This window comes from Eleginops maclovinus, chromosome 19 (assembly GCF_036324505.1).
Source record: "Eleginops maclovinus isolate JMC-PN-2008 ecotype Puerto Natales chromosome 19, JC_Emac_rtc_rv5, whole genome shotgun sequence".
Lineage (NCBI taxonomy): Eukaryota > Metazoa > Chordata > Actinopteri > Perciformes > Eleginopidae > Eleginops > Eleginops maclovinus.
The window spans coordinates 6,322,448-6,339,180 of NC_086367.1; the positions used below are offsets into that span (position 1 = coordinate 6,322,448).

General features: G+C 41.1%; 2 protein-coding genes across 9 annotated transcripts in view; both read right to left on the minus strand.

Annotated features, from left to right (window-relative positions):
- The window catches only part of si:ch211-266o15.1 (zinc finger MYM-type protein 4), a 33,920-nt gene extending 19,585 nt beyond the window's left edge, over positions 1 to 14,335 (minus strand). The window contains exons 1-12 of one of the 8 annotated variants that reach the window (XM_063908862.1): positions 14,101 to 14,335; positions 10,773 to 11,334; positions 9,673 to 9,699; positions 9,456 to 9,508; positions 9,237 to 9,377; positions 8,563 to 8,626; positions 5,007 to 5,203; positions 3,946 to 4,070; positions 2,575 to 2,797; positions 2,259 to 2,471; positions 848 to 998; positions 16 to 131 (exon numbers count right to left, since the gene is read on the minus strand). In XM_063908862.1, coding sequence (XP_063764932.1) covers positions 16 to 131; positions 848 to 998; positions 2,259 to 2,471; positions 2,575 to 2,797; positions 3,946 to 4,070; positions 5,007 to 5,203; positions 8,563 to 8,626; positions 9,237 to 9,377; positions 9,456 to 9,508; positions 9,673 to 9,699; positions 10,773 to 11,334; positions 14,101 to 14,145 — 1,917 coding nt within the window. In that variant the 5' untranslated portion in view covers positions 14,146 to 14,335. Of the gene's footprint in view, positions 1 to 15; positions 132 to 847; positions 999 to 2,258; positions 2,475 to 2,574; positions 2,798 to 3,945; positions 4,071 to 5,006; positions 5,204 to 8,562; positions 8,627 to 9,236; positions 9,378 to 9,455; positions 9,509 to 9,672; positions 9,700 to 10,772; positions 11,335 to 12,685; positions 12,897 to 14,100 lie in introns of those variants that run through there. The other 7 variants (XM_063908864.1, XM_063908861.1, XM_063908867.1 and 4 more) reach the window with 7 other exon arrangements.
- On the minus strand, positions 5,906 to 8,533 carry LOC134881497 (uncharacterized). Its single transcript, XM_063908882.1, has 3 exons — positions 7,957 to 8,533; positions 7,767 to 7,832; positions 5,906 to 7,685 (listed from the first exon to the last, which is right to left on the minus strand). The coding sequence occupies exons 1-3, from the start codon at positions 8,162 to 8,164 to the stop codon at positions 6,211 to 6,213; spliced, it is 1,749 nt and encodes a 582-aa protein (XP_063764952.1). The 5' UTR covers positions 8,165 to 8,533; the 3' UTR covers positions 5,906 to 6,210.
- Positions 14,336 to 16,733: the final 2,398 nt, after the last annotated feature.

Sequence of the window (16,733 nt, forward strand, 5' to 3'; positions counted from 1 at the left end):
GATACACGTTCTTACCCTGAATATCGAAACGCAGTCGTAGGAGCAGAAGTTACGGATGGTTCCGTCCACCATGGCCAGGTGATACTGAGGAACAGCCGACACTTTGCACTGGCAGCAGGGGAACGCAGCACCTAAGGGAAAAAGATAACATTACAAATAAAATTGAAAATGCTATGCAGTGTGTGTTTAGCTAGCTTTGGAGGTGCTACAGTGTGTAAAATAAGATTAAACTTTATTCATCCTCAAGGAAATATAATAATATATAACGTCCAAAGATAACCATAAGGCACAATCCAAATATCATTATAGAAAATGTAACGAGCTGTCTGTTTTACATTTAAAAGGGGCCATATTCTGCTCATTTCCAGGACCATATTTGTATTTTTACCTCTACTGGGACAAGTCTCCATGCTTTAATGTTCAAAAAGCTCTTTATTTTTCTCATACTGCCTGTGCTGCAGCACCTCTTTTCACCCTCTGTCTGAAACCAGAGCCCAGTCTGCTCTGATTGGTTAGCTGGGCGGCTCTGTTGTGATTGGTGAACAACTAAGAAGTGTCCTGCCCCTTAGCCTATCAAGTTCAGTTTGTTGGAGCACTAGCCACTAGAAGCGCGAGTGTTACATAATGATGTCACTATGTTAAAATAATTAAACCAAGGAATGCGGAGAGAAACTCCCTCTGGAGGGAACTTTGGGATTTTAGCCTTTGCAGACCATTTACATACACTAAAACCTATACAACAAACTTCAGGAAAGGGAAAACAGCAACAAGCATTAAAGGGCCTCTTTAATAAATCCTTGCCTTAAGTGTATGTCTCATAAAAAGTGGCTGTGTTTCTGTGTCATACCGGTGAGAATGTGTTGGGGGGGTCGACTCTGATCCACACATGAAGGCGAGCAGTAGAGCTGGACCTTGCCCTTTTGGTCTCTTTCCATGATGGTGGAGGACACCATCGCGATTTTGTGACAGTTGGCACACTCCACCGTCTTTTTGCAGGTCTGTGGGAATAATTATAACAGAGGTTTCAATCTGGTACATTAGCTCAATAAACAATCACATTATTAGCATTTGATGGCACTTACATTAGAGACGCACCAATCCTTTTTCCTCCTGATGATGCTGATTACTTGTTTAGTAATCATTTTGTTTTTGTTCATTTTAAATAAGCCGGCATACATGGTTGCAAACTTTTTTTCAGCACACTGTATTTTATGAATAGTCTTGTAAATAATAATGCATTTGGTACATGTTATCTGTGAAAGTCTCATCTATAGTTGTTTGCGTAAAAACAAAACAATTCAAATGACAGCTAAAATAATTAACTACTAAAAGTTAGTTAAACCGTTCATATGATCTTCTTTAAACAACTGTATTCATTATAGTTTCTTACTAACAACTGCCCCGTATCAATCAATTAAATCCATTAGTCTAAGTAAAAATAAGATATTTGCCGACGCGCATATCACTCAGTATTTCAGTTTCCTTTGTAGTATTTATTGGGTTGTTATATTCAGATAAGAATTATAGAAACTAAAACTAAATGTTGAGTGTGTGTCCTCAGTGCTTGTTCACACACACATTAATTAACATTATACCTTTCTCCAAAATGTTTACTGAGTTGAGCTTGAACGCATCATAATGTTACTCATTATTAGCTGTAAGCTCGGTTTTTAAACAGCCAGGATTGTGCTGCCCAACGAATGCTAACAGCTAACATTACCAGCTGTCTTCCTGCAGATTTTGACACAGACTCTTTGTCCACATTGTAGCATTATCAGGAATACCACATGAAAAGTGAGTTTATTGAATAAAGAATCACAAAAAATCAATCTTCAACTGTTTTTAAACATATCTTAATTGCATATTTTAACAGAATATCGGCTGAAATAATCAGAAGTTGATCGATCGGGGCATCCCTAACTAAAGAAATTAAGAGACCACTTCAGCATTATCATTTTCTCTTGTTTTATTATTCATAGACATGTCTTTGAGTTAAATGATTTTTAAAAAATTGATTATATTCCATAAACTGACAATTTCTCTCTGTGTTGAAATTCAACAGACACTGGAATGTCTGCCACACATGCAGAGATAAGGATTTAAGAAACATTTGGAGTGGTCTCTTCATTTTTTCCAGAGCTGTATCTATAGCCATAAGTTGATCCTACAGGCTCCTTTCATAAATACCAAACCATCATTACTTCAAAAGGGTCAAAACAAGGTTATAAAAAAAAGACACATTTTATGCAAACGCCTACCTGTTTGTAGGTGCCGATGCAGGTGGGGCCACAGAAGTTGAGCTGCGATCTGTCAACAATGAGCGTCTGACAGGAGCCCGAGCTGCTGCTACAGTAAAGTCCACAGCCTTCGCAGCAGTTCATGGCTAACTTCCGCATCTTGCGCCAGGTTACAAAACAAGCATCACTACAGAGTCTGTGCAGACGACCCTGATGGGTGACCTCGTGCTCTATCTGCTGCAGAGAGCGAACACAGGGAACAGAAATAGAATCAGACTGGAGAGGAAAGACTCATCAAACCATGAAAATCTGTCTTTACTTCAAATCTGTCCCTCACCTTGTTGGAGGTCCTGCAGACAGTACAGATGGGTTTATCAGAGAGGCGCTCTGCTGTTTTCTCTGGCGGCATCTCTGGTTTCTTCTCCAGTCGTTTTTCAGGAACCTTATCCACTTGTTTCTTCTTGCTTTTAAAGACAGACAGACAGAACTGGCCACAGAAGTTGAGGAGGGTGTTGTCGTCTCCGGGGTTCGTGATCATGTCCCGGGGCTGAAAGATCTCCCTGCAGAGAGAAAGGTACAACGACTTAATACAGTTCTCCAAAGACTCAGGTAGGGAATAGGAAATACTTTGTGGTAAAAAGTACAAAAAGAGAAATGATGAGGTTGATGGATGCTATTTTGGCATGCATTCAAGCTGAGCTATATCTTTATTTTTCAGTCATGTGGAAGGCTGTAATTATACATGAATCAAGTTTGACATTCATGAAGCGATGTAGGAGTTTAAGCTCTTAGGGTCAAATTTAATTGATCTTCAAAATTGGTCCGTTTAGGGTGAAGAACTTATATTAAAATATGTGAAAAAAAACCTCAAACCTCAACAGTATATACAGTGTTTTGGATTGGGAACAAGCATTTTATATGTACATAATAGACAATTGTTCAATTTTAACTGCATTAAATAGCCAATCAGTAAATTGTTTATTATTTCCTATTAAATGTTTTGACAATAACGATATCAATTCCAAAAATGTGGAAATGTCTTGAGGCCAGAATGATCAAAAGCCTGCTTTTATTGGAGAACGTACAGCATTTTGACCAATGAGTATCTCCATTTTAAACAATTACACATGCGATTAATATACAAATCCCAATTCCAATGAGGTTGGGACTAGAATAAAAACAGAATACAAAGATTTGCAAATCCTTTTTAACCTATATTCAATTGAATACAATACAAAGACATGATATGTAATGTTCAAACTGATAAACTTGGTTTGGAATGTGTTGCAGGCATCAAAGTCCAAATGCGTGAATATTTGCAAAAAATACATCATGTTTTTGCAGTGTATTCAATTGAATATAGGTCGAAAAGGATTTGCAAAGCTTAGTATTCTGTTTTACACAAAGTCCCAACTTCATCGGTATTGGGGTTTGTATAAGGGCTGTTGAAGATCATCTTTTAATAAACATAAAGTAACTTGATCATTTTTCTGTGTCATTATTCAAGTACATTTAATGAGTTGTTTATTTATTTTGAAGGCACCAGATGAATTGGGTATTTAATGGTAGACAGGTGGAGGGGGGATTGAGCCCCAGAAAGGCATATGTTTTTTTCTTTTTCACCAGGGCAGGAGAGGAGATAAAGCTTAATGTAACTCTTGCCTCTATAGAACCCTGATTTCAGTTCATACTGGAAACATAGGTGTACCTGTTGCACTGGAAGCACTGGCGGTTCTTGTTGGCTGGAGGCAGGTGGCCCGTCAGACACACTGTGGAGCAGAAGAGCTGCGTGGAGCCTTTCCTCTGAAATGCTGTTTGACCTTTCAGCAGAACCTGCAACCATTTACACAACCATAAACTTATGAGAAATAAAAGCCTACATCACTGCCCTGACACATTCAACATGATCATTGGGGGAAGAACTAAGATCCTGTAGGTAAAAGTAGAAGTACCAGAGTGTTACAGTAAAAGTCCTGCAGTCAAAATGTTCCTCCAGTGAAAGTAGAAAGTACTCTCATCAAAATGTACTTAAAGTAGCGACAGTAAAAGTAGTCATTGTTTGATTGGTCCATTTCAGAATAATATCTCTGATATGTTTTATAATTATTGATCATTAAAGTGTTCTCAGAGTTGGTAAAGGTGCAGCTAGTTTGAATGGCTTTGTATACTGCAGGGTAGCTGCTGGATTTACTCCAGGTGAACTAAAGTCTGATTTAAGGGTTTAATATTTCACATCATTAATCCAAATCTGCAGAATCAGAATCAGAATAGCTTTAATCGTCCCACAGAGGGTTCATTTTCATTTGTACAGCAGAAAGAGCCAAAGACAGCTTACCACACCCAAGATACAAACAAAATATACAAGAAGCACACAATTTACAAAATACATAAAAATAGACCTCAGAAACCATTCTGAGTATAGCAGCCATGGTGTATTTTGCACAGTTATTAAAACAACACAGGGGGTGCTATAGTCAGTGTTGTTATATGTTTGGGGGTCGACCGGGGGCCATGATGGTTATAGAGTCTGACCGCTGCAAAGTAACTAAAGGTATCAAATAAATGTAGTTGAGTAAAAGTACCTCTGAATTATAGTGGAGCAGAAGCACAAAGTAGCACTCGAGTACAGCACTTAGTTACTTTACACCACTGTTTCATTTATATGGTTGATCAATGTAGCAAATACATCTCTGTCAATATTGTATGTTACTAAAGATGCAAAAAACATGAGTAGTGTAAAAAAAATTAGAATTGAGTGAACATCTGTACCTTAGAGCAGCCGCTGCATCGAACACTGCCGGGAACGGAAGGTGGAGGTTGGCGTGGGGGGGCAGAAATCAGGGATGGGAGTGAGCTTGGGACTGGAGCAGGGGGTCTGAGCGGAATCTGGGCCATGGCTTGTAGCAGGGTCCCTCTACCTTGGATAAAAAAGGTCGTCGGAGTGGGGGCTGGGATCGCTAACGGCACTGAGGGGATAAAAGAGGAAAGGTTGGTAAAGAAAAGGTAAATACGGCTGCATAATAAATCAAAGTTTTACCAGAAATTTCCGTATTGAGATCATGGCATAGAAGTTCTACAGACAGAATCAAATTATAATAATAAAACCATAATAAAATGTATTGGTATGTTTTTATGTTATTGCAATGTTTCAAATATCCCTTTGTAATAAAAGTATTAGTTTATTCTTAAATAATGACAGTTTGTTGTTGTTGCTTTTATTAACACGGTGCTCTCTTAACACATGTCCCAGTCATAACATAGACTCACGTAAAACGCCCCTGCCTCCTGTACGACCCCAACTGTCGCAAAGCATCTATTAACTAATGCATGTCGTAATACACATTCTCTGACACCTTTAATATTGCAAATCTTATTTCAGCCAAAGTAATTGCAATTAGTTATATTTTCCAAATCGTGCATCCCTAAAGGACAAATATATTTTTACTAAAAACACTGGAAGATATGTAAATCTGAACCACCAGCTGCTGACGGAAGCAGGGGTCAATTTGACCTCCTAAAGCAACAGCGTGAGAACTTGACATTTCTTTATGCTGTTAGGTTGTGCGTGTTCATTTATGTTTTGAATAATAAGTAAGACTTGACAAAATAATTGTTCAAACTTTAGTTTATTTGGTTTTAATCATTTTACAATTACTTTATATCACTGCAGATGCATTTTGAATAACATTTGGAAACTATTCAGTAATTTACAACAGTCAAACAAAAAAGGAAATAACACATTAACACTTTATAAACCATTAAACTCGACATTAGAAAATATATGAAAATCTAAACGTGTTTTGGGTTGCTAGCATAGCACTATCTCGCAACAGATTTTACACAGAGGCAGCCCACTTGATCGAAATATTAATGTATACTGCAACAGCAACTACACAAACATTAAAGTCAGGCATTAAAAAGAGATGATTAGTGACAAAATTAAGAAATAATGCCATCACGGATAGGCATTTTCTCAAATAGTTGTGATTGTGCTCCTGTGGCCACACACGCAATCGGCACACACGATGTGGACTCTTCCCGTGCACTGTCCACACACCCCGCGCCGGCACTCCATGCATGTCTTTGTGGTTTTGTTGTTTGTGCAGTTGCGCTTCACACCGCAATTCCTTCTCTTGTTGGGGAATGTTGGCAGGATGTCCACTGGGGGCTTACTGATGTGCTCATCGCGCAGCAGCTTACACAGCTCCAGGATAAACACTCGCCGGGCCATGTGTGAACCCGTGCAGCTCCGGTAAAGGACGCACGCGTTCATTGCAGCAATGTCCAGAATGTTGTAGAACACAGCGACTGGCCATCTTCTGGTTGCGGCTCGGACAGAGTGCCGTCTCAGCATTTTGTCCAGCATGTCAACTCCCACCTTGGTTCTGTTGTAGTAGTGGACTGTCTCTGGCTTTCTTTCTGCGTCAGCGCAGATCTCCACCGAGGCGTGCATTGTGCTGAGGATGCACAGCTTCTTCCCGTTTTTCCCCTGGTAGATTGTGAGCGTCACTCCGTCGCTCTGCATCACTTTGGTGGTGAACAGTGTTGCTTGTCGGTGTGCAGAAGGAGGCAGTGATCTGTTTTTTGAATTAGTGGTGCCCACCAAGCCTGTATTTTTGGCCAGGAGTTTGTGGGCCAGGGGGAGTGAGGTGAAAAAGCTGTCAGTCGTCACATTCCTCCGCTTCCACAAAAACGGCTCCATCAGCTCCAGGACAACACTCTCCCCCAGGCTCTGGGCTGCAGAGCGGGACAGATCCCTCCCGAGATACGGAAATCCATTCAACATGTATTTGGATTCAACATCAACAGCGAGCCAGAACTGAATGCCATATTTGTCTGGTTTGTTGGGCATGTGCTGGGTGAAGGGGCACTGTGACTTTGTGGGGAGCAACTGCTCAGCTACAGTTATTTCGGACCCTGGTTTATAGCAGGCGATGCTGTTTTGTACAAACCTGTTCCACACCTCACTCACCAGGGCAAACTTGTCATTTTCAAGACGAATGTGCCTGGTGTCTTTCTCATCAAAATGCAGGAAGCGCATTATTTCTCGGTACCGACCCCTTGCCATAGTTGTGCTAAAGAAGGGAAGACCCCATTCTTGAGACCACAATTCCTCCACGTTTACGTTTCTCCCAATGTGCACGCCCCGCGCTAAGAGGAGTGCAATAAACGCCTTCAGCTCAGCCATGCCCAACTCCCATCCTGCCTCTCCACACCGCCGCGCCTCTGCCACCGTGCAGTCGCAGATGTGCTGCAGCATCACAGGGTCCATCAGACACATTAATGCGCCCAGAGGGTCGCCTATGTTGCGGCGTGCGTGTGCAGTAGGGCCGGCTTCTTCTATCAACACATTGTGAGACTGCACTCTCCCAGTCAGCGGTCCAGGATTCTCTGTTTTCCAGACAGTTCCATCCATGCCAGTCTCAAGCGAATCATGATGGGCCGACACTAAATAATATAGATATGTATAATTAGTTTGCTAAAAATGGATTGGTCAAATGTACGTTCTTAACTTCTGTACAGTCTTACCTGGTACATCTCTCACAGCGTCAGCAGGCTGATGCGATAATCTGGGTAGAGAGGTGGGTGGTCTCTCTGAGAAGAGGTAATTAGGCTGTATTAGGGTGTGTTAATATGCCACTTGACAATATGTATGACTGATATACATTTAGGTTTGAGATGTGGATGTTCGAAGACGAGATGTGGGACTATAGTCTACCTGCCAACAGAACCCTTGGCCTTTTTCGGGATGTCGGCTCCCAATCCTCAGACGAGGTTTCCTCCTCCTCCGATAAAAATGACGAATCATTGACCGCTCCCTCATCAGATTCCCCCTCCGTTTTCTCTCCCCCATCAGATTGGTCCTCGCTCATCGCCTGGAGCATTGCCAAAGGTTCTTCCACATTCATTCTTCTGTTAGGGTCCATGTTTTATCTGAATCTCTAACCTATGGTGTATATTGCTGGTGATCTGACAAGTTTCCTTATCAAACTTCTCTACAACAGGCGTTGCTAATCAACCGGACCAGTGGCGTGAACATCCATCGGCGCAAACGTCCATCGGCTCGCAGACAGCTGTCAATAACAGCAACTCGCGACATGCGTTTTCATCAGGGGTGAAATGTACCCCCCTCAGCAGGTCTAGGTATAAATGCTCAGATTTTCTTTGTTTTTTTTATCCCACACATAAAGCACCGGATGATAATTAAACCCATTTTAGGGAAAGTCTTGAAATAAGAGATGCAGAATTTGTATGTGTGAAAAGGCTTGGGGGTAAAATTGATCCCCTTGGCGGTTCTAGTGTTAATGAACACGAGTGAACTCACCTGTAGGCGACGCAAAGGCGGTTCCTCCACTTACAGAGTAGACGGAGCTGATCCTCAGCTCTTCCTAAAAGGAGCACACGAGGAGATCAGATTAACTGATGCCCTCTCATGTAGTAATGTTGTAAGCAATGTTAATAAACAATACCAGCGATTAATAGATAACATTTACAGTTTTGCTAGGAAACACTGAATTATTATTATTATAGAGTGATGCAGGGGTGATGTATTTTTGATGACGTCAGGCCAATTTAAGATCGTTTCAACTGACTTTAAAAAATACAGATTCAAAATTGTGCAAGTTGAAGCGTTTATTTTAAGAGTTTGCAAGAGCACAGGTACTTGCTTTCAAGCAAAACAGGGGCAAACTAACTTAGCGGGAGTGTTTACGTGTTCGGCGTAATGACGTACAACGTCCTATTCAGCCACTTGTTAACAACCATCGATTGTCAGACATGTAAACTCTTCAAATATCATCAGTGGGGGGAAACCAGAAGTGGTAAAATGCTAACTTACTTCCGGGTTTTAGGACTTGTTCCTGCACCTCTCTATTCACATTCACCACAGAATGGGCTTTCAGGGGCTTTTAGACAAATATATTGTTGTTTTCAAGTTAAATCTTCTCCTTTCTTATCAATAAGAGAATTTAAATTCTACACAACTCTCCCCACACTGACCTCCTGATGCTCCAGCTCCTCTTTGATCTGTCTGATGGAGCTCTGAGGCAGCAGCGCAGCGTCGTAGCCCTCATCAATGGGTTCATCTTTAATATTGATAGGAGGGGGACTACTGTCCTCCATCGGAGCTCCCTCTGTCCTCTGAAAGATAAAGAGAATTAATATTTACCTCGATAAGTGTTTAAAGATCTTATGGAATTATATGACCCCGATTCCTACCTCTCCCTCCTGGCTATCTTCTGTCTCCTCCGCCTGGTCCTGGATGCCTCCGTCTGACAGAAAGGTAGAAAGAATACCACCAAAGAAATTAGGAAATAATGGACAAGAAACACACTGCTGAAAATAATCCTTGTCCACACTTAAAATATTTTGTGCAATGCATTTTAAAACTGCTTAAATTTTCTTTCTGTGGAAAAATAAGTCTTGGCTTACTCACCTGAAGTTTTGTTGTGATACATAAAAGCTGTCCAATTGCAAGCACAAGTACAAAACAGTGGAGCATTAAACTCTGACACACCCAACAGACTTCAAGCAACTGTTTTACATAAAGTCCCACAAGCCTCCATTACTGACGTAACACCTCTATGGGTACTGGTGTGATTTGATTACAAATGAAAGTAAAAGACAAAGTCTTCCGCATGAGAGTATTACAACTGTCTCGTAGGAAAATCAGCAACAAGCAGCTTTATAGTTTGATGTGATGAGACCTTCGACAGTCTAGGAATATGCTGAGAACACTAAAATGTGTCTGAAATGTTGCTTTGCCAATGGCCATCAGTCTGTTATGTAATGTCCTTGTGAAGCAGAAAAGAAGCCTGATAAACATTTGAAAGAAAGTCTCACTAAATGCTATTATTATGCAGAAGAGCATGTCAAAGCTCTAGCTGTATCAGATTTTGGTTGTTGACAAAGGACATGTGATAGCTAGCCACATTTTGTGCAGCCATTTTGAATTACACTTTAATAAAATAAACAGACTTACAAAGAAACCTTTTAAAAAAGGACAGTCAAAGAAAAGGCCACAGTATTCTGACTTTTAGATCAATTATTGGACAAGCTCCAAAATGAATAGTTCATACAATTCCCAGAATGTCGTTGTGGTGTTACGTCACGATGACATTATCAAGGTTATTTCCCCAGACTACCGGAAAAGCTACTTTCAGAGCCACAAAGGACATTATATGAGTATTTTTTTTAAATGTTGACTTTTTCTTAATAGTGGTTTGTGAGGATTGAGCATGACTTCATTTCAAACAAAGGTGGTGTGTCCCTTTAATGACAACCCAAAAAACATCCTGACCAGCGTGTCAAGTTGGTAAAGATGTTCCTTCATTTGCATGTATTTCGACACATTTGTGTTTTTGTATTTGCATAGTTTTTAAAGCTGCAGCACATTTATCCTAACGGACATTTTTTGGGCGGTTGTAGCACGGTTGCACCTGTCTGCTACCAAAGAAAGAGAATTGAAATATGGCATTGGAGATACATTTCCTATAAAACTGTCTACAGTAGCTTCTCCTGTGCGTGCAGATTTACCTCGGCTGTTTTCAGGTGTGGGTTCCTGGGAGGAGTGGGAGGTGTTGGCAGACTCTGTGCTTACTTCATCCACCTCCGGCTCTCGGGGCTGTGGAGGAAAGGGTTCGCGTTGCGACGTGTTGTTCTCCACTTCTGGTCTAGCCATTTTTCTTTTCTCTTTAGCCATATTAACATCTTTCAGGCTGCCCATCGGCAGGGCAAAGTGCCAGTCTTCATCTTCTTCCTCCCCAAACGCAGGGAGTCCATCCTGTGCATCATCAGACGCTGCCCCTCCGCCTTCTTTGGTTCCCATTGTAAACGAGGAGCCTGGGACAGAGGAAGGGGAGGAACTGCGTTGTAAGGAAGACTCTTCCGCCCCCTCTTCCATCTTTTCTTCTTGTCTGCTGCCATTGCTATCCTCCTCTTCTACTGGTTGCTGTTCCACTTGTGCTGAAGATTCTTCCACTCCCTTTGTCTCCTCCTGACCTTCACTCCTGGAGGAGGTGGCCGAGCCCCTGGAAGAGTCAACAAAGTTTCCAAGCCCCATCACTTCGTCAAATACTCGGGACAAGCGCTCTTCATGCTGTGGGGGAGAGAGAAGTTAGGATTTCACTGTAAAACCTCATGACTGCTTAAAACCTCACAATGGCAAATGGAACACAATTTTCATTACTGTGGCACTTTTACCCTTACTTTAATTAACATATAGACATCACTTAAGCCTCCAATTTTCACAAAACCTACACAATTCTTTATTAAAAATATTCATGCTGTAGGTCTTTATCATATTCCCACTCCATGTCTTAACTTAAGGAACAATGAAACTCCCCAACAACCCTCGAGCTAATATGATCTCAGAGGAAAATGGAACCCTGTTTAACTCACAAACCGACCCAAGCTGCACATAGGAGGGCCATTTGTACATCACAACTGTTTTGTTCAGAACAATCATGTGTTCATAATAAGCACTGAAAGAGCAGGCAAAGCAGAGTTGCATGAACATAGTTCTGGCTCTTCTCTATTTAATTTTTTTAAAGCCATGTCATTGAGACAGCATTCACAAAACCAGGGCCCCGTTGGTGGGCAATGCAGATGTTTAACCCTCATGTGCTTCTGTTGTTATCACATTGACTTGCCCAGAAGGAGCCCATACTATACACCTACTTACTACATACTATACTAACTGAATGAATACACAACAGTTACAGTACAAAGCACAACAAACACCATAATACGGTGTTTTTGAATGTTTAAATGTTAAGAAAGGATGTCGTCTTGTCTATCTTACATATGTGTTACAATGGTGAACCTACATTTTCTGACTAACCTTTATGCCCTCAATGTATTCTTTAAAATTTGGCGATTTGAGGGGTGCGGGCATATTTGTATTAACACACACACACACACACACACACACACACACACACACACACACACACACACACACACACACACACACACACACACACACACACACACTATTAGTTGCTGGAGTCTTCCAGGTAATAATAACATGCATGTGATTCTCATGGCAACATGTTAATTCAGTAAAATGTCCACTAGTTTGTTGTTTGCTGCAGCCCTCCTCGATGAAGGGGCTTTATGAAGCAGCAGTCCACTGCAAAACACATCTGCAGTGCTGGAGAAATAGAAGCTCTTTGGGTTCACAAAGAAAGCCTGCATCATATTTTTTATTTATTATTGTTTGCATATATAAAAGGGCTGTTAGACAGAGTTTGGCGTGGCGGCATGCATCAGTGCAGAGCAGCAGCAAGCCACAGGGTGGAAAGCTACCTTGCTAACGTTAGCTTAAATGTACACATCTTGACCGGAAGCTGATAACTAAGTGTCGTCTGATGTAGCTTTATCGACTGGTCAATTTAGCTTGCCGCCTTTTTGTTGCTATACATATGCTACAGGTTATTATTTCTTACCTTTAATCGTTTAAGTCTAAATTCCTCTGAATCCGCCATGTTTTAATTATGCTGCAGACGCCGCACTTCCAAACACCCACCCACTTCTGAGATTATGTATTCAAGCAGATACTAGGATGATGCAGTCAACTCAATGAGCTAACAAGCTAATTTAGAAGGCTAACTCCTAAGTGGGGTAACAACTGTAAGCAAAAGACAACCCCTAAATGTGTTTGGATATACTTTGTGAAGATTAAAATAACAACAACAATGTGAACCGACCAAAGGAGCAGGCGGTGTGTGAGAGTTAGTGACATCTAGTGGCCAGGTTGCACATTGTAACTGACAGCAGAGGTGGAAGAAGTAATCACATATTTTACTTCAGTAAAAGTAGAAATACTACAGTGTAGAAATACTCTGTCACAAGTTGGTTTATTTTGCACCATTGACATTAAGGATTCAAGCTTCCTTGCTTTTTATTGTGCTAAATAATAAGTATGATCCTTATTTAGGGGTGGCAGTGGCTCAGTCTGTAGGGACTCGGCTTGGGAACTAAAGGGCGTGGACTGGTAGCTGGAGAGATGCCAGTTCACCTCCTGTGCACTGCCAATGTGCCCTTTAGCAAGGCACCAAACTGCTCCCTGGCACCAGCTAACTTCGCTCTGCTACCTCTCCTATTCAGCTTTTTCTTCTACTTCTTCATAATTTGCGTTCTTAAACTCCTCACAAAACAAAAAGCTAGACGACACAAGCATCCAAATATTGCAATTTTTTTTAATGTTAAAAAGTATCTTCAACAGAAAAGTTGAAGATACCACTAATGTTAATAATGTGTCTGTATGAGAAGGCCTAACGCTGAGGTTATCAGGCAAACCAGCAAATAAAAAGCAAATCAAGCATAAATATGGCGATTCGTACAGATTGGACGTGTCCCGGACAGTTTATATTGACCAATTCTTGAACCTTAGTTGGGTGGCATATCCACTTTTGTACTGACCGAGTTTTCAGTACAGTCCAAATCTTAATTAGGTCTTTATAAAGCTGGAGCAAGCGAAAAACAAGGAGGGTGGTTTCCCGATTATTGTGTGAGACTCTCTAGACAGCGGAGACACACATGTATTTTTAAAAACCATGAAATGGTGTATTTTACATGACAGGTGACAAGTGCTACCGCTTCAAAGTAAAACGCGAATGACCGCTCGGTTTGTCCACTCCGGCCTACGGTAGGAACATGGCGGCCTCTGTGAGACGCTTGCTGGCAAAATAAATGAAGCATTGACGCCTAACAAAAACACAACGCTTCTTAGTTTCTGGTGATTAATAAAACATAAACATTATTATTATTATTATTATATACCACCCCCTTAAATAAGTCCCCCTTAATGCTACATATGCTGCTTAAAACATAAAGACTGTGTCGAGGAACATGTCGTTACCGTGTTTTGTGGTGGCTTTTTCTCTTCATCTACGCTTGCAGACATTGTAGGAAGCTGTCAGTGAAACTACTTTTCTCCGGTTACTTTATAAATGGTGTTTTTTAAGAGTAATCTGCTGTTGTGAATGCGTATTGGCATTCACTTTCTAGTCGTCCTCTCATATGCAGAGTACACCACACACCTAACCCCTGCTCATTCAAATGTCCTGTTTAGAACAATACACCACGCTATATTCGGTGCGTTACGGTAATTCTAGCATTGCCTGAAACAGCGGTGATTTGAGTGAGCATTGTAGTTTAATGGTTGCACTGTTGTGTATGTAGCTTGACAGTAACCAAACAAATCCAATTGTTCCATACATTTGCCGCAATCTGACTGTTATAATATATGATACATAATTCATTGCACACAACGAAACATTATAACAGTTGTGTTTGATTAAGGGCCATTCATAGAACATGGATCTCTCATTGTGTTGTACCGAGTTGTCTAAAAGATGTCTGTTAAACCACTTCTAAATATCATTGCTCTCATTATTTAAGCCTATGCCATGACTTTGACATAACTCATTTAATTCAAGCAGTGGTGGGCCGTCAGGGCCAGCAAGGCCTTCTCTGCTGGCCTTAAACATCATCAGAATATAAATTAAATTTTGATATATTTTTTCCACAAATACGTATTAAATTATTCCCCATAGTCTATTCTCTTCATTTTATAGCGTTCGTCTTGGCTGCGCTGCTTCCAGCCTCAGAACGAGATTTGGAGGGCTGGCCTTTATGTTAGAGCTTTTATCCAATCATATTTCAGCCATAATGTGTTGCTAGGGTCAAAGAAATCTGCCCTTAGGCCTTCAGAATCAACAGTGCGGGCGGCTGTAGTTTAAAGTGAACGCAAACAAAATTGTGGCGTTAACCAATCAGATTTCGAGGTGGCGACAACGGGCCAGCTAGCAGGCGTACGCTAACGTTAGCACGTGCACATCTTCTGATTGGATAAGCAATATTGAGAGGCAGAGCTAGGCAGTAGGCAGAGCCATACAGTCTATGGGCAAAGCTAGCAAACAGAACTAGAACTTGAGCGAGCTAATTTGTGTAGATTTCTACAAGCTATTTTTTCAACCCACAATGGCTGAAGGAGGAGAAGAGATCAATTTGGTCGAAGATATAATTACAACGCCATTTTCAAAACGAACTTTTCAAGTAAAGCTACACATCTTGAAAAGGGAACGACCAACTCCAACGCTAGCGAGCCTAGCACAGCAGGGAAACTACGAGCGGTACCCCTGGCTCACAGCCTCCGAGAGGCACTGCAAATTGTACTGCCGGGAATGCCTGGTATTTGCAACTGATCGATTTGGTGTTTGGAGCCACACTAAACTTGCAAACTTGAGTTGTCTAACCAAGGCAGCAACGAGACACCAAAGCACGGCTGGGCACTTGGAAGCACTGGTGCTTTTGAAAACCTTTGGGGACACCCGAGTGGATCTACAGCTCAACGAACAAGTGCGCAGGGAAACGGAGCTCCACAACGAAAGGGTGAACAAAAATAGGGAATTATTGAAAGACTGATTGATTGTGTCCTGTTTTTGGGTAAACAGGAACTTTCATTTAGGGGACACGATGAAAGCGCCGAGTCCAGAAACAGAGGAAACTACGTGGAGCTTCTTTCTTTTCTTGCTGAGAACAACACAGATTTGCATTACCACCTGTACACAAACAACATGTTTACTGGGACGTCAGGCAAAATACAAAACGACCTGATTTATGCTATTGCTGAAGTGATGGGAGAAGAGATCAAAATGAAGATTAAAAAAGCACCCTTTGTCGCTGTTATGGTGGACGAGACGTCAGATGTGGGTAATGTAGCACAGCTGGCACTTGTCCTGCGTTATGTGACAGACACAGGTGTCAAGGAGCGGTTTGTCAGATAATCTGATTAATTAAGTTAACTGTAAATGCTGATGTATTGATTATAAATGCTTCGGAAATATTAATATAACTCTGTTGTACTTGACTATGTTAAGGTGATGCAACGCCCGGTTATACTGCGTTTCTGTCTAAATGTATAGTTTCTAGAGCCATGGCGTCATAATGATGGTATTAAGAGGTGGAATAATTCAGGTAGGACTGTGTAGGACATCACTGAAGGCCTAGGTGTGAAATGCACGGCCCGCCACTGAATTCAAGGGTAAGTGTGACCTGGTGATTTAAACAATTGTAATGGGTTACTTACATTAGATAATATTTTAATTGGAAGTGATAAGAAAGGGCTAGTTGCAAATCTATCCATTCAATCAAGACCATCAGCTAAATAACAACGTATTGTATCTTATTTTACATGTATATAGTTAACTTCTCCTGCATTACTTGCACATCGGTCTTGCAATATAGAGTAAGCTTGCACTATTTTATTTCTACTCTGTTCTTGCAGTATTTTTATTTATTAAATGTGTTTGATTGTGTATATTGTTGGGGGAGCCTGGGACATAATATTTTCATTGCCATAAGTAACTAAACTGTAGCTATATGAGTGACAGTAAAAACGTTGAAATATTAAATCTTGTGGTATGACCATTGTGTCACTTGTGTCCTTGTCCACTTGACAATTTGCATAAAGCACATTTAGGAAAAGGC

What these genes read in the sequence shown, in the direction of transcription:
- LOC134881497 (XM_063908882.1), bottom strand. Translation starts at nt 8,164, where the DNA reads ATGGACCCTAACAGAAGAATGAATGTGGAAGAACCTTTGGCAATGCTC. An exon ending in GCCAAGGGTTCTGTTGGCAG is followed by an intron (nt 7,833 to 7,956) that starts GTAGACTATAGT and finishes ACCTCTTCTCAG; the next exon opens with AGAGACCACCCACCTCTCTA. An exon ending in CGCTGTGAGAGATGTACCAG is followed by an intron (nt 7,686 to 7,766) that starts GTAAGACTGTAC and finishes TATATTATTTAG; the next exon opens with TGTCGGCCCATCATGATTCG.